The 25,927-nt window shown below is 47.9% G+C and overlaps 1 protein-coding gene across 1 annotated transcript in view; it reads right to left on the reverse strand.

Moving 5' to 3' along the window:
* Dpysl5 (dihydropyrimidinase like 5) overlaps window positions 1-25,927 on the reverse strand; it is an 81,807-nt gene that overhangs the window by 33,729 nt on the left and 22,151 nt on the right. Inside the window, exon 2 of the mRNA XM_048436608.3 lies at window positions 15,649-15,913. Coding sequence (XP_048292565.3) covers window positions 15,649-15,909 — 261 coding nt within the window. The 5' untranslated portion in view covers window positions 15,910-15,913. The remainder of the gene's footprint in view (window positions 1-15,648; window positions 15,914-25,927) is intronic.

Below are 25,927 nucleotides of genomic sequence, written 5' to 3' on the forward strand. Positions count from 1 at the left end.
GACATGGTTAAAGTAGGGACATTTATGTTAGAAATATTTGCCAACATCATTTAAAAAATGTATTGTAGGGCAGGGGCTACGCCTCTTGTTTTATAGTGGGGCTTAGAGGATATCACACAAGCAGACCCAACGAGAGCCCATCTGACCACAGCTCCAGGCTCCTCCCAGTTTAATCACCCCTCAGCTCGGGCGAGCCCTGAATGACCGAGGGGCTCCCGACTTCCAAAATTTAAAGAATGAAAAAGAGCGCATGGGAAATGAGACCTAGCTGTAGCCACCATAGAGGAGAGGGTGTGGCCCGGCCCTGAATTACAGGGCTAACCCTGAGAATTGTACCAACATTTAAAATTATGAAATGAGGAGCCTGGGGCCTCTCTCTGATCCAGAATGATTATCTTCACAGTCGAGCACCCAATTTAAATTCATTGTGTTTAATACAAAGCCCCAGTACCGCGCAGACTGGCTCCCGACATGCAGTTACCATGGAGACCAGAGCCGATCCTCAAAGGGAGCTGGGTGGCAGAAGGAACGTGGCTGCCAGCGCTCAAGAAGCCAAGGGGCCTATGGAAATGGCTCTGAAGTACAGTGGCACAGAGAGACCCTTTGTCACCCTGTTCTTTTGCAGAGCCCCTCCTAATCTCACAGTGGGAAAGTTTACAGACCAGCAGGCCACATGGATGCTTAGAAAAAGCCCAGGCTGTCCACAGATGCTCAAGAGGAGGGTTGACCAGCAATCCAGAGTGAAGTGCATGTAACCCCACTTACTCTCTGTGCATTGTCTGTTTCAACGACACCAGGACCTTCATTTAGTCCCACAACTAAGTACTAACAACGCCATGAAGCCGTTAAGGAAGGGTGCCAGGCCTGCCCTGGATTTACCTACCTGGCAAGTGATGTCACCTCTGAGACCCAGCCTCCCATTCAGGAAGGACAGATTGCAAGGTCTGCCTGGGCTGACTTCTGAAGGCCAAATCAGGTGCGTGAGGGGCAGCGGGGGACAGAGGAGCTCTGAACAGCAAGTCACAGCCTGATGGCTCCGAGTGTGGGCCCCCAAAGAGTAAAACAACAAGCTACACACACCTTTAGTCCCAGCATCTGGGAGGCTGAGACAGGTCGATCTCTGTGAGTTCCACGCCAATCTGGTCTAGGTAGTGAGTTTGTGCCCAGCCAGGGCTACAAGTGAGATTCTGTCCCAAACAAGATAGAAGGCAGGGGCTGACAACACCCAAGGTTGTCCTCTGGCTTCCACATGAATGCTGTGGTACCTGTGTGCCTGCATTCACACATCTCACACACAAAATAAATAAATAAAAGTCAGTATTGAGATTAAACAAGCAATCGGAGGAAAATATTTTCAACGTGTATCTTCAACAAAGGAGTAGACCACATCAACATCTCTTGCAACCTGGTAAGAATCATGCTTCAGCCGGGCAGTGGTGGTGCACACCTTTAATCCCAGCACTTGGGAGGCAGAAGCAGGCGGATCTCTGTGAGTTCCAGCCTGGTCTACAGAGTGAGTTCCAGGACGGCCAGGGCTGTTACACAGAGTAACTCTGTCTGGAAAAACCAAACCAAACCAACCAAACAAAAAAATCATGCTCCAATAACCCAAAAACTTGCAAAGGGCATCAGACACTTCACCAAAGATACGCGCGGGCAGACGAGATAGAAAAATATTCAGCCACAATCGTTAGGGAAATGGAAATTAACAGTACAACGAGTCGCACCACACATTAGAATGGCTGAAATTCAACAAATGGACCATAATGGGTGGCTGCGAAGAGGAAGAGCATCTGCCGGGAGGAACATAAATGCTGCAATCGGCGTGGGAACAGTTTGATGATCTCCTAAAAAGCCAAACACACACCCACGGTGTGACTGACACATTTGCTGCGAGGTACTTCCCAAAGGGAAATAGTAGCTCCTGTCCGTACGAACGCATAGGCGCAGATGTTCATGGTAGCATCTTCTGTGATAGCCCCTAGCTTAACAGGACGAAGCCAGAAAGCAGATAAAGAAGGAGAAGAGTGAGGATACATGTTCCATTATCCCATTTATAGAGCAGTGCTGGGAATTAACCCATATTGACAGGAGAAAGGTCAGTGATTATCTGGGGCGAGAGAGGCCAGAAGTAATTGGAAAGATTACAAAGCTATCAAGAAACCCTGGGAAAGGATGACAGATGTGGTTCTTATAATAACTGGAATGCCATGCCAGTACGCCAGTATATAAATATATCCAAACATACTAAGCCGTATGCTTTTCAATGTGTACCTTTGGGACTGGAAAGATGGTTCGGAGGTTAAGAGCACTGGATGCTCTTCCAGAGGTCCTGAGTTCAAGTCCCAGCAACCTCATGGTGGCTCACAACCATCTGTAGTGAGATCTGGCGCCCCCTTCTGGCCTGCAGGTAAACTTGCAGACAGAGTGCACTGTGTACATAATAAATAAATATATTTTAAAAAATGTGTAGTTTCCACTTGGTTATCCTATACTAAATGATCAGTTCTAAAATCATATACATACAAGTAACATTATAAGGCCTGAACAGGTTGTATTTATATATTTAGGAATACAAACACACACACAGAGCAACAGTTACAGAAAAGGAGGCTATAAATTTGAGAGAGAGTAAGGTGGAGGGTACATTGGAAGAGTTGGAAAAAGGAAAGAGAAGAGGGAAATGGTGCATTTTAATTTCAAAAATTTAAAATAAAATATGTGTCTTATTGTATATTGATAAATATATAATATTTATTAATATATTTGTTTTCTCTTTCTTTTCTGTTTTCTTTTTTTTCCCCTCAAGACAGGGTTTTTCTCTGTAACAATCCTGGAACTTGCTTTGTAGACCAGGCTGGCCTTAAAGTCACAGAGATCTGCCTGTGTCTGCCTCCTGAGTGCTGGGACTAAAGGTGTGTGCCTCCATGCCCGGTTGTTTTCTTAAATACTTATTTTTATTTTATGTGTATGTTATTCTGCCGGCAGGTATGTCTGTGCCTCAAGTGCATGCAGTAGTGGCAAAGGCCAGAAGAGGGCGTGAAATCCCCTAGAACCGGAGTTACAAATGGCTATGAGTTGCCACATGGGGGCTGGGGACTGAACCAGGTCTTCTGCAAGAGTAAAACACACTCCACTGCTGAACCATCTCTCCAGCCCAAGCTGCTTTAAAGACATTGATTGGAAAGGGGGTGGGGGAATATCTAATCATAACTGTAGCTCCCCAAGGATAGAGCTCACCAATAAGATAGCAGGCTTCACTTAATTCTTAAATATTAATTGAACTTAAACTTAACTATGGAACTTAAATCTAAACAGGGAAAGCAACTTATGGGTAGAGGTCAAATTAATCCAGTCCCCATGTCAGTTTCCAGTTCTATAATTGTGTGTCGATGTGGGACCACAAGGACGCCTAAGGGCCTGAGAGCAGATGTTGCATAAGATCTAGGTATTGGTCAGTGAAGTTGTTCCTGTAGTCAAATTCCAGCTATAGCCACTAGGTAAGCATCCTCTAGCTTTTAAGATTTTTCTTGTAGCTGTTATTTGTTTATGAGACAGTCCCATATAGCCCAGCTGGCTTCAAACCAGCTGAGGCTGACCTTGAATTCCTCAGTCCTTCTGCCTCTACCTCCCAGGTGCTGGGCAGTAGGCATTGCTCACCATAGCCAGTTTATGTGGTTCTAGGCCTCACGCATGCTAGACAAGCACCCTACCAACTGGGCTACCTTCCTAGGGTTCTAAAGGAGAGGACCTTACCGTTGGCTGCAGGGAACACAAAAGCAAGGCTGGAACCTCTGGGATAGATTCAGTGTCTACATTCATGGTCATCCTAGAACATGCACTGCATGCTCAGTGAAGGAATACGGTGACTTCAGAGGTAACCTCAGCAAGGCTTGGGAGTGCACAGACTTGCACCTGAGGGCTTCTGAAATTTTGCACAAGACTACATTAAAATAGTTTTGAGGAGCTGGGGAAGTGGGTTCGTATATAGAGTGCTTGCTATGCAACATGTGGGCCTGAGTTCAAACCCTTAGCACCAATGTAAAAACCAGGCTGCATGTGCCTATAACCCTAGGGCTAGGAAGTGGAGACAGGTGGATCCTGGGACCTTGCTGGCCAGCCAGCTTAGTCAAAAGTTCACTTCTGGTGCAATGAGAGAGCCTGTCTCAAGGGAATAAGAGCAATAGAGGACACTTGGCATCCTCCTCTGACCTCCAAATGCACTTGAATGGGTGTGTGCACACACATACACACAAACATCCACATCCACATATGTGCATGTGCACATATACCACTCACACAACCCCCCCATAAAATCTCTTTTGAAATATCGAAAAATATAACAGCAAAGAGTAAAAGAATAAAGGCTTTAAGGAAAGAATAAATAAGAAACAGCATTGCCTATATGCAACAAGAATCACTGTCATACACACACACACACACACACACACACACACACACACACACATTTTCTCTTTTTTAAATTTTAAAAATTGTATTTATTTGCAAGTTCTTATCACATGCAAACATGTAGCACAGCACATGCGCAGAGGTGAGAGGACAACTTTTGGGAGCCAGTTCTCTCTTCTGCCATGCGTGTCTAGGGATGGAACTCTGTAAGCTCTTTGACTGGCTGCACCGTCTCACCGGCTCCTCTTTCTAAAGTTTCTGAGGCCAGTAGAAAACACAGAGCTCCTTGTCCTGGGTCTGGAGGCTTCTTAAGGTGCACACGGTCATGGTAAGCTCTACTCTGGTCTCCAGATTTCAAAATGCAATGACCTCTCTGTATTGATAAGTTCTTTGCAAATGCCCTTTATTCTGGGCAGACTGAAAATTGCCAACCAGGCTTTGTTAAGTCGGGTATACTAAGAGTAGGAAGGAAATCCAGTCGTTCAGTTCCTAACTGATGCCTATAGTTTTAATGCTGATGCACATGAGAGACCACAAGTGGGTTTTCTTTCTCTTATTTGTTTATTTATTTGTTTGTTTGTTTGTTTGCGAGACAGGGTTTCTCTGTGGAGCCCCGGCTGTCCTGAAACTCACTTTGTAGACCAGGCTGGCTTCAAACTCGAGATCCTCCTGCCGCTTGAGTGCTGGGATTAAAGGCGCATACCACCACTGCCCAGCCACAAGCAGATTTTCAAGGCTCTGCTTTCAGTCAACATGATCAATACATGCATTTAACAGATGCTTATTTAATGCTTAATAGGCACTAAGTGCTATTTTGAGTTCTTCATAAATGGTAACTCAATAAATGTAAACAAAGGGCCATTAATCATCTCTGTTTTCCAGATCAGGACATCGAGAGACTTGTATAGAGCACAGTCTGCGAAGGCGGGCTGATGCTCAAACTTGGGCAGCATGCCTCGGCTCCACTCCTAACGACTACACGGAGCTGACAGTCAGCTGTTAAGTGGGTGTCTGTTGTGTGATGAGAGCTGTGTGGGTCTTTGGTTAACTACAGACCAAACATAAACCATGGTCTCCGGCCCTCAGAGTCTGCCACCTGGCTGAGAAGTAAAGCTAACTCAGGAAGCAATCTCAAAGCCCAGGATGACGAGGCTGGGGCCGACTTTACTGTAGGAAGTGTGACATTGGGGTACCGAGGAAGGGTGCCACAGATGGGCTGGGAACAGCCTGACCACGAGGGGTGGACAGCTAGGATACGGTCGGATGTAAGGTATTTGGAGTGAAGATCTAGAAACCTAAGCTCGAGGCTTTGGATGACAGAAGCAGCAGCAGCAGTTGGAGCTGGGATGTGGTCAAGGCAGCGGAGGGGCCGCTACTGCGGCGACTTTTGATTTAAAAAAAAATGTATTTATAAGGGGCTGGAGAGATGGTTCAGTGGTTAAATGCACTGATCACCTTTGCAGAGGACGGGAGTTCTATTCCCAGCGCTCACGTGGTGGCTCACGACCACCTGCAACTCTAGTTCCAGGGGATCCAATGGTCCTCGGGCACCAGCCATGTATATGGTGTCCGAATAAACATACAGGCAAAATCCTCACACATAAAACCATGAACAAATCTACACTTGATCTTAGCCAAAAAGCTGAAAAGCAATGAATGAATAAATCTAATTTAAAATTTTTGAAATGTGCCGGGCAGTTGTGGCGCACGCCTTTAATCCCAGTATTCAGGAGGCAGAGGCAGGTGAATCTCTGTGAGTTCAAGGCCAGCCTGGTCTACAAGAGCTAGTTCCAGGACAGCTAGGGCTGTTACACAGACAAACTCTGTCTCAAAAAACAAAACTTTTGGAAACGTGTTTGTACCACCTTATTTATCTATTTCTGTGTGTCGTATGCATGTGTACATAAGTATGTGTACCAGTGTGCTCATCCATGTGGAGGCCAGGAGTTGATGAGGAGTGTCTTTCTTCATTGCTCGCTGCTTCATTTTTTGAGACAGGGACTCTCACTGAACCTGGAGGAACCTGGAGCTTGCTGTTTGGATAGATTGGCTGGCCAGCAACCTCTCAGGGTCCATGTGACCAACCCCAGCGCTGGGGTGACAGATGTGTGCTGCTGAGCCTAGGTTTTGTGTGGGCGTTGAGGATCAAATTCAGGCCCTCATACTTTTGGCCACCATGCCGTCTCTCCAGCCCAGGGGAAGACTCCGCTAACAAAACCGGCGAGTGGAGGCAGAATGACAACAGAATGGCTGTGGTTGTGTATGGAATGCCTTGTGGCGGGAAAAATTATGACTGAACACAGTGACGTGCACGCACCCTTCCGTGGAGAAGAAAGGGACCCAGTGAAGAGGACAGCAAGCACACTGCCTTCCAGGAAGGAAGCCAACTCTTTAAGTGGACCCCAGGTAACTCGGTGAACCCATCCCAGGTCAGAGCTTATCCTGAAGGGAGAGATTCTGGCCAGGATTTGATGACAGAAATCCTGTACAGTCAGTGAAACTGGGCATTCAGTACACACTGGACAGAATGTACACACTGGACAGTCAGTACACATTGGATAGTCTGTACACACTGGACCGTCTGTACACACTGACAGTCTCTACACACTGGACAGTCTCTACACACTGGACAGTCAGAACACACTGAACAGGGTATGAAGGGGGTATGAGACGAAAGGGGCTTCGAAGATTGAGAGGGGAGTGAGGCAAGGTATTGTGGGCAGCCTCTGGGGAGCTGAGATCGGCCTTCAGCTAAGAGCCAACAAGGACAGGGATCTCAGCTTTGTTCAACGGCAATAATGGGAATTCTACCAATTGCATAAGAGCACCCTAAACTCCAAAGACACTTTGATGATAGCTTGTGGGACTGTGGGTGGCAGAGGACCTGTGCCCACATCTCCAACCTACTACACAGCTAATAAATGGCTATTGTAAATTACAACGAATCCAGTAATTAGTTACACAGAAAATTAACATACTCCTTGCAGTGAACTAAGCACCACTGAGGAGTGGGGAGGGGGACCAATGTCTTCCAGGTGCCTCACAAGGCAGAGCTGTACCATGAAGTGCTCCTAGAACGTTCCCAGTCCGACTGTGGGTGACCTGGACAGCAAAGTAGAAAGAGGGGCTGAGCTATGCTGATTCCAACCAGCAGAGCCACGCTAGAGAGGGGCAGGCAGCCAGGAGGGTAGTATGGTAAGGCAGCAGCTGAACCAGGAAAACGAGCTGAGAAATAGGGATGATGCCCAAGGAAGGTTGGTGAGAGTGCCAGGGTGGCAGAGCCAGGGACACAGGCAGCAAGTGAATCCAGAAGAGAAGAGGGGCCGGGGGACAGCTCAGTGGGCAAGCTCAGCATGCACACTAACAGAGGATTGCATTGGGTCCACATCCGGCAGCTTACAACTACCTGTCTGTAACTCCAGCTCAGGGATCCTGCGCTCTTCTTTTGACACCTGTGAGCAACACACACATGTGCACCCACATACACAGACACACATATACAAATAACAAAAAATAAACCTTTAAAGAATAAATCATGGGCTGGGGAGATGGCTCAGAGGTTAAGAAGTCCTTCCAGAGGTCCTGAGTTCAATTCCCAGCAACCGCATGGTGGCTCACAACCATCTATAATGAGATCTGGTGCCCTCTTCTGGCATGTAGGCATACATGTAGATAGAACACAGTATCCATAATAAATAAATACATCTTTAAAGAAAAGATCGTAGAACACTTCCATGGTAAAGCCAAAGTGGATGGATCTTTCTCCAAGGCACTGAAGACACTGGAAGATGACCCAGGGTAGATGCAGCCGACCCTACAAGGATCTCAAGTGCTGGGTGAAGTGTTTGTTGTGTACCACCTCATTACATCTGTTGTGGGATATCTGGACACCGTGTGAAAATGTATTGCCGCGATTGGTGTAATAAAAAGTTGAACAGCGGCTGGGTGGGGATGGCGCACGCCTTTATCCCAGCACTTGGGAGGCAGAGGCAGGCGGATCTCTGTGAGTTCGATGCCAGCCTGGTCTACAAAATGAGTTTCAGGACAGCCCGGGCTGTTACACAAAGAAACCCTGTCTCGAACAAAACAAAACACAAACAAACAAACAAAGCTGACCGGCCAATAGCTAGGTAGGAGGTACAGGCAGGACTTCTGGACAGAGCGAGAACTCTGGGAAGGAGGAGGCAGCGTTGACAGCCAGACTCAGAGGAAGCGACATGAGCAGTACTGAGATGCGGTATTGAGTCACATGACAGACCACAGGTTAAAATAAACGGGTTAATTTAAGTTATCAGAGCGAATGGGACAAGCCTAAGCTGTAAGCTGAGCTTTCATAACTAATAATAAGCCTCCGTGTTGCTATTTGGGGCTGGCGGCTGGAAACGAAGTCTGTCTACAAACATCCCGAAGCACCATTTATGATGGTGTTAACTGTCCTGCCCAAGTGCTGACACCCACATGATCACCAACATGAGGGTGGGGGGCAGATCGGGCTGCCATCTTGGGTGGGTGGAGGGCTCAACAGCTTCTGTCTGACATGCCAGTTCTGTGACATCTGGTCAGACAATTTAGAACGCATGGAGTACCAGGAAGTTTATTTGTGTGCGGTCAACTAAGAGATCTTAAGGTTGTATGGTGTTTAACACAGTGGTTCTCAACCTTCCTAATGCTGCACCTCATGGAGTTCCTCATGTTGTGGTGACCCCCAACCATAAAATTATTTTGTTACTACTTCATAATTATAATTTTACTACTGTTATGAATAGCAATGTAAATATCTGATATGCAGGATCTCTGATATGTGACCCTTGTGAAGGGCAGTTTGACTGTAACAGTCATGACTCATAGGCTGAGAACTGCTGGTTTAAGGAGTTCTTGAGTTAGTGGGGAGGGGGGAGAACTAATTCTACTAGGTGTAGTGGCGCACACCTTTAATCCCAGAATTTGGGAGGCAGAGGCAGGTGAATCTATGTGAGTTTGAGGCCAGTCTGGTCTACAGAGCAAGTTCCAGGGCAGTTAGGACTCTTACACAGAGAAACCCTGTCCCAAAAAAACCAAGAAAGTTCATTTCAACGGAGCAAATTTCAGAGACAAAATCAGCCTGCCCAATGGGTGAATGGGTTCCTTAGGATGGATGCTGGCAAGGTTGAACACCTAAGGGAATTCATTTATGCATTAGAGCCTGGCATATCTCAGGACCCTGCCAGACAGGCTCCTCTGTAGTGGAAGACAGAAAGGGAGGGCGAGGACCCTCCAGTCGGGGCAGAATATGTCAGTCCATTTCAGTTTGTGCCCTTAACAGCCCCAGGCCTGTTTCGTACCTGACAAACACTCCTCTCCCATAGGCTGACCATAAAAACCTTGATGCTGACTTTTTCATGCTGTGGGAGAATGCTCTTGTACACTGTAAGGATTTGTCACTCATATTGGTTTAATAAAACACTGATTGGTCAGTAGCCAGGCAGGAAGTATAGGCAGGGTGACCAGACTAGAAGAATTCTGGGAAGAGGAAAGGCAGAGACACAGTTGTCATCCAGAAGCAGAGGAAGCAAGATGAGAATGCCTCGCTGAGAAAAGTTGCCAAGTTACACGGCTAAACATAGATAAGAATTATGGGTTAATTTAAGTTGTAAGAGGTAGTTAGTAATAAGCCTGAACGATAAGTCAAACTGTTTACAATTAATATAAACCTCTGAATGTTTATTTGGGACAGAATGGCTGTGAAACCGGGAGGGACAGAAACTTCTATCTACAGGAGATGGTCTCTGTGACTGGGCAGCCCTTGGCACAGGAAGGAGGCTGTCTCTGGGACCTCCAAGAAGTCAGTCAGTATTCTGTTTGATGACTACTCTAGCCAGCTGCCCACTTCTCTATGATGACTTCTGCAGGGGATATAAAGAAAGGTAGAATATGGTGCCAGGGGGGCTCAGAAAGTATAGGGGTGGAAGGCTTTAGGGTTTGGGAGTCCGTGTCTAGGAGCCTAGAATGTGAGTGGAAAAAACAGATGCAAATAAGATTGGCAGGCAGGCTATGCTGTCAAATGGAACTCAGCTGTCAGCCTTGGCACTTAAGGCAAGGGCCAGTCAGATGGGCATCATAGCACAGCCAAGGCACAGCACCATTCTAAACAGCCTTCCTGCCAGTGGTTAGAATCACAGGGTATCTTGGGGGAAAAAATAGGGATGAGGGAGGGGGCAGACCTGATTTAATTGGTCTGGCATCTGTTAAAAATTCCCCAAGTGGTTCTAATGCAAGTTGCTTTCAAGGACTGGCAACCATCAGCCTGCCTAGGCCATGGTTCTTAGAATAGTTTTTGGAGGAGGCCTGAGAAGCACACAGGAAGCTTCTGACAGTGGTACATGTTAGTGAAGAGGCAGGTGCCTATGGCTTTAAAAAATGAATCTTGGACTGGAGAGTTAAAAGCACTGGCTGCTCTTCCAAAGGACCCAGGTTCAATTTCCAGTACCCACATGGCAGCTCACAACCATATTTAACTTCAGTTCCAGAGGACTCCCAGGCACACACGTAGGCAACACACACACACAGAGACACCATGAGCTAACTTTTTATTTTTTAAATAAAATAACTGATACTGATTATCTCAGCAGGTCATGAGAAACACTGATTGACAGCAGCCAAGCACCTATGGAATGTTCTTGGTGGCACAATATGAGGTACTCACTAAGAGGACAACCTTACTCTTAGCCAATACAACTGGATGTTTCTTTCCTTACGTCTGCCTCCCTACAGTGGGAAATAGCCTTCAGGAATGGGATCTGGATTACTGCAAGTGGTTGGTTCTGCTTAAGGGGAAGCTTGCAGGTTGGAGTGGTGTGGGGAGGTGGTGCCTGGGACAGGCAGGATAATAGTAGATCAAGTGATGGAGCTGGGAGCTGGGGAGCAAGGCAGAGCCAGCCGCTGGCTCGCTACAGTGCCAGGGAGAATTCCCCTCAGACCCAGCACAATGCAGACTCAGATGCTACTGGCAAAGTCAGTTTTTCAACTGCTTTTCTCTCCCAGGCCTGTTGGCTGGTCTCCAAACATCAAGCATGCAAACTCTGAGGAGGACATGCACTGGGAATGCAGAGTTCAAGACCCAAGGGTCTGCCAGACAGGCAGGGAAGAGATGCAACTTGATCCTTCCTGCTCTGGGGCCAGTCACACAGGGACTCTTCCTCCGGACTGTGATTCTGTTATACACCCACATCCTTAGAGTCAATTAGTCTTTCCAGGTGTGAGCTAAGCAGATCAGAGGCCATTTATCCGGAGTGTACAGCCTTTGCATGAAGACCAAGTTGCCATAATTAAACCCACAGACTCCCGGACAGTCAGAGTCAACAGGGAAGTAGTTCTTCTACCAGGGACTATTTGAGACAGGAAATCAGAATGTTTGCTATTAGGAGCGGCAGCTGGAAGGGAGATGTGGGGGTTAGTGAAGGAGAAGGCGTGGAAGAAGTCCCTTCTTGGGAGACTTGAGGCAGAACTTCTGAGGAGGTCAGGGCCTTTGTTACCTAAATGGTGGGCAATAGGAAGGCCAGGCGCAGAGGCTTGTTTAGGAGATAGATGTAAAAAACTTTTATTTAGAGGACAGCGAGATGGGTCAGCAGGAGAAGGTGTTTGGCACGCAAACCTGGCAATTTGATCCCTGGAACCCATATAATAGAGAGAACCAATTACACAAAGTCGTTCTCTTACCTCTACACACACACACACACACACACACACACACACACACACACACATTTAGATGTCCCTGTCACCAGGAACTAAGATGGCTTGGGGAAGGGGTGTCTACAATTTAAATTCCCAACAACGCATCACACAGAGTTGGGGTGTCTGCATCAGCCCACACCTGCGGAACAGTGGCCTTTAATCCCACAGGGGCCTTTGGATGTTCTCTGGTATTTTCTGTCTTAATGGATAAGCAGCCTGGAAAAGGTCAAGGGTTTCCTTCCACCTTGCACAGAGAGCTGTGCACAGAACTTTTAATCAGTTATAGAGAGCTGGAGGCTCTCAGGGGAAAACGCGTCACTCCTGGCTAATGAGGCCCTGGCCATAGACAGTGTGGAAAAGAGGACAAGGAAGGCCACTCTGACCTCTGCAAGGCCGCTAAAAAGCACAGTGACAGTGGTATCCGGCTCAGGATCAAAGGTCTCCCCAAAGCAGAGGCAGCGACCAGCAAGCTATAATCTTTAGTTCAAGGCCTGAGCATCCTACAGAATGGGCTCCAAGACTGACTGGAGTGGTTATCAGTAATGTCAGTGTTCATCACTGTGCCTTCCGCGCTGCCTGCTAGGGCTAGAGTTGGTCTAAACAGTTTGGGAGCTACTGGACAGTGTCTACAAGTGCCGAACATGTCAGTGACATGCACTGTGGCCTGGCAGGTACATTCCCAGGGACATGCACAGCACTGTGTACATACGTGCTTGCCAAAAGACACGGACAGATCCATAGCAACAGTACTGTAGGACCTGGTGTTCACTGACAGCATTGCGGATAAGTTCCATGTGGAATGCCACAAAGTCAGGACACTCAACAGACTACAGCAGGCAGCAAGTTGCAATAAGGTTTGAGTGAAAGAACTACTGGATTTCATTTACATAAAGAATCTTAGGTAAATACTCAAGACCAATGTATAAAAAGTATACTAAAAACCACTGACTCGACTGCTTTGGATTTATTTATTTATATTTATTATTTTGAGACATTTTCTATGCATCCCTGACTGACCCAATTCTGTGCAGCCCAGGAAGGCCTCAAATTTGCAAAAAATCCTCCCACATTAGTGTCTCAAATTCGGGGATTACAGATGTGTCCCTTTGTATATTTTACATAGTAAAGTATATGATTTGTGACTACCTCACTGTTACATAAAAAAATCTTTAGAATTTAAAGTCAGGATAGTGGTTACCCTTGATGGAGACTGGGCGGGGCTTCTATGTCTTGGTTCATGGAAAAAGAGTCGGTGACAAGAGCAAGTTCGGGTGTGACGACTGTGGGTGCCGGTGCCCGCCTCTGTGTGTACATCGTCCCTTAATAAAATTGACAATGAAAACAAACACAAACAGCCGGGCAGTGGTGGCACACCCCTTTAATCCCAGCACTCAGGTGGGTCTGAGTTCAAGGGCAGCCTGGTTTACAAAGAAAGTTCCAGGACCGCCAGAGCTACACAGAGAAACCTGCCTTGAAAAACTGAAAAAAAAAAGAAAAGAAAAGAAAAGAAAAGAAAAGAAAAGAAAAGAAAAGAAAAAGAAAGCGACCACAAACAAAATAGGCTTTGCCTTAGTGCTCAGGGTGATGACCAGATATGCTTGCTGACTTTAAGAAAAGTCCCAAGTGCCCCCACAGCACCCTGCAAAGGATCCCAGTTCTCAGAGAAGGCAGAGCGTCTGCCGCCTTTTCTTCCCCAGGCTGAGACAGGCCTCAGAGCCAGGGGGCATCACGCCTCAGCGCAAAGGCTGGGCTGTGACTCTTGTGATTTGCCACAATGTGGTCTTCCAAGTGTCTTTTCTGCAGCCTCAGGGATCAGAAGTGGGTGATGTCTTCACCTGAAGGAAGACCTCTAGGTCATCTGCCTTGGGTAGACAAGCCTATAAAGATGTCTGCCAGAACCCAGTCCTTCCTGTCCCTAACGCCCCACCCAGAATCCTCAGGGTGGGCTTGGGGGACCTGTCAGTGGCTGCTTAACAGCGAGAACACCTGGGCCCTCAGAAAACGAATCTCACAGGGAGAGAGTCCTGAGCTTGGGGGATTTAGGGTGCCGCACCATGGGGGATTTGAGGCTGCAGGCCCGCGTGGGACATAGAACTGCAGGTGCGGGGCCAGAAACTGCTGAATCCCTTTCGCTCAGGCAACACTCATTAGAGGCGAGTCCTCCACAGGTCAGACCCTCCACGGGATAGCTGCCATGGCAGGGGGCTTGTGTTCCAGGAACTGGATCCAACTTTGGATTTTAAAACAACTTCATTGTGAATCTGACACCCGCTAGAGACCCATATCAATAAGCAATGTTCACTTATTCCTGGGCAAATATCTGCAGGCACATGCACTAGTTTCAGTCGGCACAGGCCCTGGGGGAGCAGAGGAGTGTGGCCAGGTTCTGTCCTCCACTAGACCATGACCTGGTGTCCAGGGCGAGGCTGGAACGTGGCCGACAGTTCACTAAGAAGATGAGGAAGAGCAGCAATAACCAGAGCTCCATCCTCTTGTGGTTTTGATTTTTTTTTATATTTTTATTTTTATTTTTATTTTGCACAACACAGTTTTCTTTGGACTTAACCTCTCCCACAAGTCTGGATTTCTATGGTTTGTGTTTGGGAACAGACAGTAGCTCACCTCCAGCTCTCCAGGTGACGAACTGTGTCTGAGATACTTATAAAGAAAAGAGAACCCACTACTACGTCCAAGCTGACTCAAAGAATAATAAACAAGACGCTGAGGCAGGAGGATGATCTTGATTTAGAGGCCAGTCTAGGCTACAGAGCTAGACTCTGTCTCAAAAGACAAAAAGAAGCAGGGCATGGTGGTGCCCTCTAATCCCAGCACTCAGGAGGCAGAGGCAGGTGGATCTCTGTGAGTTCAAGACCAGCCTGGTAAACGCTGAGTTCCAGGCTAGCCAGGGTTACATATTAAGACCCTGTGTCAAAAACAAACAGACTAGAGGATTACAGAAGATGCTTTCTGCTGTTTGTAACAATTAGAGGTGACTTTACAGTCTGCCACAGGCACAGGCAACTTAGTCTAGTTTACCACGCCCAGACAGATCTACCAAATCAACATGCATAGCAACAAACACTAGCTGATTCTTGTCTTTCTTCTAGATCTGTGTTACAGGACATAACAATAAAAGTCAAGTCGGCTCCTGGCTTGGTACCTGGGTGATTCGGTTATCAAAACAGACCTAAATACTTCCTTATAAATGATCCAAGATGTTTAGCTGAGACCCCTAGTCTAATTGCCACATCAACCCCTACAGAAACTTTTTTTTGAAGATTTATTTATTATGTGTATGTGTTCTGCCTGCAGACCAGAGAGGGCACCAGATCTCATTACAGAGGGTTGTGAACCACAATGCGGTTTCTGGGAACTGAACTCAGAACCTCTGGAAGAGCAGCCTGTGCTCTTAACCTCTGAGTGATCTCTCCAGCCCTTGTAGAGGCACTGGGAAGTATTGGTTCACGTGGGTCTCATCTGGAGCAGTCCCAGAAACAGGCTAAAGCAACAAAGAGCATTCATTACCTTGGTCCCATGGTAGAAGTCGTCCACGCACGTGGCGTTCATGAAGGTCTGGTGGAAGTGGGTGCTGGTGTCGATGCCTCCAGGGATCACCAGCTTCCCGGTGGCGTCGATCACCTTGGCCCCTCCGGGGATCATGAGCTCGCGGCCCACCTGCTGGATGATGCCGTTCTCGATGTAGACGTCCGCTTCGTGGGTGCAGTCATCGTTCACCACCTTGCCCCCCTTGATGAGGATCCGCACGCTGGCTGAGTTGGCAAGCATGTTCCTAGGGAAGAGAAGCGGGATCTGGTTAGGGCCACCACATTTGGTGACATTCATCATCACCGAAGCGCTCTCCTTCCTCTCAGAGCTCAGTTTCGTAGCCAGGGAATAGAGATGGGTAGCCTGAAAAAAGAACTGGTCCTATAGGAAGTTCCGATCACAAGCCTTTCCCTGTTCTCGTAGTGGGTTTTACTGGGACTCGTGACACAATGGTGTTAATATAGAAGCTGAGGGGACTGGGGCCCACAGAAACTTCACTTTTAGGTGTGTACAAGGACACAGGCATGGGTGGAAACACATGTGAAAGTCAGAGATCAACTGTGGGTGTTACACCTCAGGCGTTGCTCACTGTCTTTTCTTTCTAAAAAAAAATCTTATTTATGCATATGAATATTTTACCTACATATATGTATGTGCACCGTGTGTGTCTGGTGCCCAAGGAGGTTAGAAGAGGGTTGAAGGCTCTCATGGAACTTGAATTACTGATAGTTGTGAGCCACCATATGGGTGATGGTAATCAAACCCTGATTCTCTAGAAGAACAGCTGGGATTTTTAATTGCTGAACCATCTCTCCAGCCCCACTTCCTGTGTTTCTTGAGAGGGGATCTTTTCTGGACTCAGAGCTTTCCAATTAGGCTAGGCTGGTCGATCAGTGGACCCCAAGGTTCTCCTGTCCCTGCCGTCCAGTTCTGAGATCACCAGGATGCATCACCACACCCCTCTTTCCACATGGGTGTCGGAGACTGAGCTCAGGTCCCTATGCTTGTACGCAAGCACTTTATTGACCAAGCCATTTTCCCAGCCCGTGACATCACTTTTTACCATTCCAGAATGCTATCTGAATTTATACAGCCCTCTGCAGTCCTGGCTGGCCTTGAACTTTTGGTCCTTCCTGTCTGCCTCCCCAGCACTGGGGTTTCAGTATGTAGCCCTTTGCCAACTTGATATATGAGTTTAAAACATTTTCTTATCTATTTGATTTTATTCCCAAAATTTCCCTAGAAATCAGGTTTTACAGGTGAGAAGGTTGAAATAGCTAAGGGACTTGTGACTCCCAAATAGCCAGGTCAACAATTTGGCTTATAGGACCAGTGTCTCTTGAAACCGCCGTGGTATAGAAGGCTCCTGAGGTGTGTCTCAGAGAGTCATATTCTCCAAACCTCATGACCGTCTAACTCATGACGTTCTTCATATAGAGTCAGTGGCTTTTGTGTCCCTGGATAGGTCTCAAAAGTCTGCCCCTGTGAAGCTTTGGTAGCTGGCAGCTACCAAGTAGTAAACATTCCTTTGTTTGTTTGTTTCTCGAGACAGGGTTTAAGCCAGGCTGGCCTCAAACTCACAGAGATTTGTCTGTCTCTGCCTCCTGAGTGCTGGGATTAAAGGTGTGTGCCACCACTGCCCAGGAAAAACAATTATTTTTAATTTTTTTTATGAGTGGTTTTCTTTTTGGTTTTCCAAGACACAGTTTCCCTGTGTAACAGTCCTAGCTGCCCCGTAACTTACTTTGTAGACCAGGCTGGTCTTGAACTCACAGAGGTCATCTTGCCTGCCTCTCTAGTGCTGGGATTAAAGGTGTGTGCCACCATGCCTGGCAAAGTCCATTTTCATAACGGTAGATGTCTTATCCTTCAGGACTTGATCCTATTGTCCTCTCTACATAGACTCTTTCTCTGACTCTCCCTGTATCTCCTACAGATGCAAATGCTTCTGTGGTACTGAATTCTAAGCCAACCCATGGTCTGAGACTTCAGAGCGGAATCTCACAGTCCCCTTTGTCCTCAGCCCTCTTCTTCCCCAGTGTCTAGCACAGGGCACATGTGTTTTCTTGGTTTATGTTGCTGTGATAAACACCATGGCCCAAAGCAACTTGGGGAGAAAATGGTTTATTTCAGCTTCTGGGTTACAGTTCACCATGAAGGGGAGCCAAGGCCAGAGCTCCAGGCAGGAACCCAGAGGCGGGAGCTGAAGCAGAGAGCGTGGAGGAGCACCACGAACTGGCCAACTCTGCTTCCTTCCTTATACAGCCCAGACCCACTTACCCAGGGGCAGAATGGACTGGACCTTCCTACATAACTCAGAAAACGTCCCAGAGACATGCTCACGTGTCAGTCCGATAGAGGCAATCCCTCAGTTGAGGGCCTCTCTTTCCAGGTGTGTCAAGCAGACAAGTGAAGCTCGCCCTGACAATATGCGGAACCAGTGACAAAGTGATGAAAGACCCCTCAGCTACTAACAGCACTCGGGGTAAGCAATGTGGCTTAAAGCACGATCGGCAGGCCGGTACCAGAAGTTTCTGGGACATCTGGTAATCTTTAGACACCAGATCATGGTAACACAGTAAAGTACTGTAAACGGGGTCAAGGAAGCTACAGATTTTCTCTCCCATCCTCCTCGCTTCATTTTGCCTGCCACCCAGCAAGTTCAGGTCTTGGGATCTGGGGAAGAAGCATCTCTTGCAAGAAGACTCATCAGCCACCTGGAGTGTCTGGCTTGCTCCCCTGCGTACGGTTGGTTAGAGCAGAGATCTCACGTTTCTGCCAACTGCCTAGGCCAGCACGTGTGGAAACAGCCCCAAGAGAAGTTCCAGCGCCCTCCAGGACCAGCCACGGGTGCTAATGAAATGCTGGGGACAGCTGCGGCAATCAGGAGCTGTCGCCCACGGGAGGGCGGGACACAGCGCAGGTGACTGGGAATGAAGGCTGTGTTCCTTGAACATCTGCTCCCTGCAAGGGATCATTCTGACCCTGGGGGAGAAGGGGCCTTGCTCCCCAGTGTGGGAGGCACTGGCAAACAGGCTGTGGGAGGGAGTTGAAATAGAGAGGCTGGGGAAGATGGGGAGAAGCCCGTTGTTGTCTGAGGCCACACACATTGCATGGGCTCTTTGACCCCACGGTTACGTGGAGTCTTAACTTTATAATAATCTGAAATGGAGTTGGTTCTTAGGTGATGGGGAAAACTATTCGGGCCAAATTCTTTCTTTTGCCTAGTTCCCTCCTTTCTCATTATAACATCAAGCCCAGTTGGTGATGAAGAAGGGACAGGGCCTAGTTTTTATGACACGATGATCAGGGCAGGGCAGAGGGGAGGAGGTGCAGACACACAACCCCTGGCTTCCCAAGCATATTCCTGTTTCAAAGGACAATGCTGGTTTGCTCAGTGCTCACAGCACATGTGCCGGGGGCAGGAAACCTTACAAGGGATTCTGCTCTGAGCTCTGCCACTGAACTCAGGAGTCAGGAGCGCTGTCTCCCATGGAAGCAGTAGCAGTGACTGTCAGGACAATGACATCATGAGCCCAGCACCTTCTGTGCAACCTTGTGAAGAGTGAACACAGGAACAGTTGAACAGGAAGAAACGGGAGTTTTGAAAGGATGGGCAATGGGGGCCTGTTAAAGGTCACACACTGGGAAGAGGGGCAGGGATGCACTTAGGATTCTGCATGGGCAAGGGAAGTTAGCAGTGGGAACTCAGCGCTGGAAGCCCAGGTGACTATGACATTCACCATAGGTCCAGTAGTTCCAAGTGTTATTTAGTCAACTTGTGTTGCTTTTATAATCTGAGCATTCATATGTTTGCTTGATTATTTTGTTGTTTGGGCTTTTGTTGTTGTTTTGAGAAAGGGTCTCTCTATGTAACTCTGGCTGGATGGGAACTCCCTTGTAGACCAGGCTGGCCTTGAACTCTGAGATCCATTTCCTGCTGCCTCTAGAGACTAAAGGCTTGCACCAATGTGTCCAACTGATGTTTGAAAGCTTCGCCCCTGACCCCCCTCCCCGCAAAAGAGAGCTAGGCGTGAGTAAGCTGATCCAGGCCAGCTGGTGGGATTCAGCCCGTGCCATCCTTTCTCACAGGAGCCAGGGCTATTCACAGGGCTCCAGCGCTTCCTCTCCTTCTCTCTGGGCTGCCACCATCTAAACAAGTGTTTTTCCCCTACTTCCCAGCTGGAAATCCCTGAAAGCAAATGCAGCCCTGACAGACCCCCCTGGAGAATAGCAGGCAATCCTACACTCCCCCTGGGCTGGGAGACACCTTTCCTACAGGGCTGGGCCAGTCTTGGGTAGTCAGGCTGGGCCACATAGGACCACTGAGGGGAAATTCCTTCACTCATCCCTTAGCCACAGAAGGAGGGAGCTGTGACTGACACTTGCTGCCCACAGTCAACATCTCCGCCCAGACCACGGGAAGGCCTTGCCACTTCCGGGAGCCTGGCCGTCCTGGTGTCAACAACACACATTTACTCAGAATTTCATCTGTTCCCCCCATGTCTCCCCCCTCAGTGTATATGCCGAAGCCTTATCCCCCAGGGGCAGATGGCTGTGTCTGGAGGTGAATCTTAAAGTTAAATGAGGTTATAAATAGGATGAAGGAACCCTGACCCGATGGGATTTGTGCCCTTGTAAGAAAAGAGACCAGATGGTCTTTTTTTTTCTTTTTTCTTCTAAGAATGTTAAAAAATAAAGATGGGCTGGGCGGTGGTGGCTCACGCCTTTAATCCCAGCACTCGGGAGGCAGAGGCTGGCAAATCTCAGTGAGTTCGAAGCCAGTCTGGTCTACAAGAGCTAGTTTCAGGACAGGCTCCAAAGCTACAGAGAAACCTTGTCTCAAAAATAAAAATAAAGATGGAAAGCCATATGATATCACCGTGAGAAGGTAGCCGTCCACCAGCTAGGACAGGCCCTCCCCAAATTAAACTTCCAGTCTCGGAACTAGTAGCAAGTTAAGCTTTCGTTGTTTACTCCACCCACTCAGTGACTGTTACGGCATCCTTGGCATACAAACACAAACGCACAGTCTTAAGACATGCTACCAATATGGAAGCGGGATGGCCTAGCCCCCAGATCTACAGGTGTCCAGTGGAGCCACTTAGGTATTAACCACAGCCTAGCCTTGAGGCAGGACTGGATCCAGTGCCCAGAGCACAGTCCTGACTTCCGGTTCTAGCTGCAGGGGACTGTTATCCTGAAACACCCTCAATCTGCCCTGCCTTGTTCAGATAATACCAAGGCAAGGTTGTTTAATACATCCCCTGCTCAAATATCTGGAGACTATTTCTTTAAATGCAACACTGTAATTTTTTTTTTTTCTGGGCACAATTGTGGAAAAGACCCAGAGTCAGCTCTGAGGAAATCCAGCCTAGTGTGTGAGGGACACACAGGTCCCCACCTCACAGTGGAAAGGGAAAGAGATAAACACTGGCAGATACTGGTTTAAACCGGGTTCCTTCCCAGTCTACCAGACCAGAGCTGGCTGGGTGAGACCTGCTGTCCAGTGATGGTTGGAGAGCCTTGTGACCTCAGTTTTCTCCCACAGGTTTCTACATTTCCCAGTCTGTGTCACCAAGATGCCAAGCCCTTCTACTTCCCCTGCTGTTGGCTGTTGACACTCATTAGGTTTCCCACCTCCCCCGTAACCTCATTAGCACCTGTTCCTACAGCTTGCCTCGTTCAGCTCTGCTAAACTAAACAAAAGGAGCACGTTCCTGGCACCTTTCCACAGCTCTGCCAGCCGGCTGCCTGTGGAAGGGTTTGGGACAGAATGGAGTCGGCGTGATCCTCTGGTCTTCTTTGGAGAGTCCCCAAAAGGGAGAGGTTTGAAGGCAATTGTAATATAGGCTCCTTAGAGCCACCAATGCCCCTGGCTAATCTGCCCCTCTGCTCTGGTGGAGCCAGCTGATCCAGGCAGCATTCTAGTCAGAAGGTTCCGATCAAAACACAGAAACTGTATGGAATGTTAGGATTGATTTTTACCAGTTCACCCCGTTCATTCCCCAATCACACTGCAAGGGCACAGGCAGAGCCCGTGTCTGGCTGACAGGTTCGCTACACTGCACACCATAGAGTGCATGCCGTGTGTCTCCTTCCCAAGCTTGAAACCAGGATCTGGGGTTAGGGATGGCACTCAGAGGTGGAGCCCTGGGAGGTAATGAGGGTAAAGGTGAAACTCTTCCGATGGGATTAGTATGTTTATTAGAAGAAACAGGAGCATGATACCTCGTTCTTGCTCTCTTCCCCATGAGAATACAACATAAACGCATTTCCCCTCCCCCCCCCCCCAAAAAAAGCCTGGAATGGAGCTCTCATCAAAAACCAAATCAGCGGAAACCTTGACCTCAGCACTCCCAGGCTTCAGAACTGTCAAATCACCAATTCCATGCTTTTTTGTCCTGTCAGTGTAAAGAGACTAAACATCACACTAGACAGAAATGAGCATTATAGTTAAATCACCACGAAGGGACAAGTGGGCCTTGAAATTAATGGCACTTCATTTAGATGTGTCTGGCCATACATTTAACAGCAACAAAAGTTTTAATCAGATGGTTATTTGTCTATGCAGGCCAAAGAATTCAGAACATATGTCTGTCTCAGGCAGAACTGATAAAAATGGCAGATAGTTAAAGCCGTTAGGAGAATAAAGCATGCCATCCAGAACTACACCTATCTTCTGGTTTGGTGTGACTTTGCCTCCGGTCTCTGGGCTTTTCTCAACAAAGGACTCTCCAGGAGGGACAGGGTAGTCTTCCCATGCAAACTGAGGCATCTAAAAAATTCTAGAATTTATTCAGAATCAGTGACGCCTTCAACTGCAAGCTGGTGCATCTTTTGATGTGCCAAGATTTATCTAACTGCACACAGCTTGCCTCCCCAGATTTCCTGATTCTGTAGCCTGGCTTCTGCATTTTCTCAGTCAGACCCGGGTTAGTGCTAAGGGGACAGGTCATGCTGGGATCCAGGCGTTCTGGGTCGAAGACAACACTAAGCAGGAAGAGAGGTCCTTCAGAGCCAGCCTCTTCAGGATCAAAATGGCAACAATTACCGCTATCCAGCAACAGTCTTGCTGAACAGAAGCCCCGCCCACCTCTTGGAAACCGCAGGAGGACGTTCCTGATGCAGAACCCGCCCTGGGCGCGTCGTGCAGACAGAGACGGTCAGGGTTAAGGCAGAAGCCATGAACTGCACACACCCCGAACTCCTAGAAAGCCGCAGTGTTCTGCCAAGGAAATGTCGACCCCCCAAGCCTGCATTCTGGAACTGTCTGCTTCTGTCATCACCTTTCCAGGCTCCCCGTGCCTGTGGGGAGGCGCCAGACAAAGGGAGCCTGCACAGTCTGTCCCTCACAGCTGTCCCCAGACCCCCGCAGCAGTTCCGCTGGAGGCTGCAGGGGCACATGGGTGCAACGGGGCTCCTTCCTGCACAAGGGCCTCAACACGAACTTGACATTGGTTTTTAAGACATGAATTCCTTTTTTTTTTTTTAGACACGGCTTCTCTGCAGCTTTGGGATAGATTCCTATTTTTAACAGGCACTGCTTGGCTCACATTTCCTCCTTTGAGAGATTCCACACAAAAATGTGTGGGGACTTTTTTTCCTCCCTTGGGAACCCTGCCCACTCTGGGGTGTGTCTCTTTCACTTGATTTCTCCACTTTCCTGTGATGATTCTTAATAAAGCCTGCTTCTGTTCTGCGAAGGGAGGAGAAAGAGAAAGAGAAGGGGGGTAGATGGGAGTGGAGACAGAGTGAATGTGACTTGCCATATAACATGCCCCTAAGACATGAAAAAGAGAAAGAAAGAAAGAAGAAAGGAAGGAAGGAAAGAGAAAGGCAAGAAGGTCCTGTGGGGGAGATCCAGGGGTGAGGGAAGCTGGTGCGATTCATAAGCCGAAGCCGGCGAGAAATTACCATTCGCCATGGGATCAAAGGCCAGCACTTGCAGCTGCTCCAGAATACCACGAACAGAAAACCTGCAGCTATCTCTCCTCTAATCAGCACAGAAGAAAGCAGCAGAGATGGCCTTTAACAGCTTTCTCCATGGGAGAGCCGTGCCCAAAGGGTGTGAGGGCATTGGGGTGCAGCTCAGTGTTAGAGCTTGCCTAGGATGTGAGGCCCCGACACTGAGAACCAGAGAAGGGCAAGCGTCCTGGGAAAGCTGACACAGCACCCCCAGAACCATCCAGAAAATGGTTTCTCTTTTGAGTTAAAACCATAACAACAAATCAAAGCTTCAACAGATTGTGAAAATCAGAGAGTAACTTTGGGGCAAGTGGGGAATGCTGGGTTTACGTTAATAAATTAAAAATGTTAAATTATTTTACATGTGGGGGCTGGAGAGATGGCTCAGTGGTTAAGAGCACTGCAAAGGTCCTGAGTTCAATTGCTGGCAACCACATGGTGGCTCACAACCATCTGTAATGAGGTCTGGTGCCCTCTTCTGGCCTGCAGACATACACACAGAATATTGTATCCATAATGAATAAATAAATAAATAAATAAATTGTTTTACATGTGTGGGTGTTTTGCTCACTTGCACATCTGTGCATTATGGGCATGACTGGGACCTATGAACACTAGAACAAGGCACCAGATACCCTGGAACTGGAGTTACAGACGGCTGTGAGTGGACACATGGACGCTGGGATCTGAACCTAGGTCCTTTGGAAGAGCAGCCAGAGCTCTTAACAAGTGAACCATCTCTCCAGTCCCATTTTAAAGTAAAATGATTTCTAAATTTAGAAAGCACAAAATAGCACTTAACTATAAAACAGTAAAATTTTTATAATTAATTCTTAATTTTAATCAACAATGGAATAATTTTAAATGATATTTATGGGGTTGGGGTATATAGTTCAGTGGTAGAGCATGCATTTAACGTATGGGAGGCCCTGGGTTCAATCTCCAGCATTAAGCTATAACCATGTAAAATAAAGTACGACAGACAAGCAAGGCATACAGGTAATGACAGGAGGAGCTGTAAGGTCAGCACTGTTATCAGCCAAGTCCTTTCAGAGGTTAGCACTCCTTAGTGTCAATGACAGCTAGGTGATCACAGAAGGAGGAGGAGGGGGAGGGAGGAAGAGGAGAAAGAGGAGGAAGAGGAAGAGTAGGAGGAGGAGGGAGGAAGAGGAGGAGGGGGAGAGGGAGGAAGAAGAGGAGGAAGAGGAGGAGGAGGGAGGGGAGAGGGAAGAAGATGAGGAGGAAGAGGAGGGGGAGGAGGAGGGAAAGAAGGGAGGAGGAGGAGGAAGAGGAAGGCCACAGCTGTCTCCACTCCTACGTCTCTTCCCTGATGGTCCACAAACTCTACCTGCCCTAGAACTCTGTTCTTCACCAATGCTTTTTTCTTTCCTTCCTTCCTTTTTCAAATAAGCAGGAATCTACAAACCCGTTCCATGTCAACGAGAGCTCATTTTCTTATTCTCCAGATACCCACTAGACCCTTCTGGAATGTTCCACAGGCAGTAGGGACACAGTTTGTCTGAAACAAATTTTATTACCCTGTCAGTTGTCTCAGATAACTGGACTTTTCCAGGAGACCCAGGCCAGTGTGTCTGTCAGGAGAGCAGGCTTGAGTGACGGACAAGCCTGATACGGGTCAGTTGTGAGGCTCTTGGAAAACATTTTGAGGGATTCTGCAAGTAGAACCTCGCCATGGGGAGAGGAACTAGGAGGACCAATCAAAGGGCAGCACCTCTTTATCTTGTCTGGGACCTCCAAAGACTAGCTGGGGGCGTGGACGCCAGGGATCTGGACAGGAAGAAAGACCAGATAGACAGACAAGGGCTATCTGGACACAGTAACTAGAAAGAAGTTGTAACAATTTTATATCCAACATGTGACATCATCCTGGGTCTTTTGTACCCACAAACATATTTATAGTCCAGACTGGCTACTAAAGAACCCATTTAATGTCCCCTGGACCTCTTTCTTTAACCTGGAGGCTGGGCAGAATCAGGCCTATAGATGGTGTGTGTCATTACGGGGAGGACTGGCACAGGCTGTTGGACACTGGGGACCACAAAGCATCTATATCTGCAGTACTGCCCTGCCTGGGTCACTGTAACACAAAGAAAGTAGGAGGGACCCAAGGTGATGGGAATTAGACCCGGCACCCTAAGAGGCTCTGAAGGAGGAGAACTCTACTGCTAGGATGCCCATGCGAGGGCCGGACCAGCTTTTTTTTTTTTTTTTTTTTTTAAAGTTTAAAAACTAACTCAAGGTAAAGGAGCTGCAACAAACCCCACCCAAG

Source organism: Myodes glareolus, chromosome 6, assembly GCF_982192425.1.
Source record: "Myodes glareolus chromosome 6, mMyoGla1.1, whole genome shotgun sequence".
NCBI lineage: Eukaryota > Metazoa > Chordata > Mammalia > Rodentia > Cricetidae > Myodes > Myodes glareolus.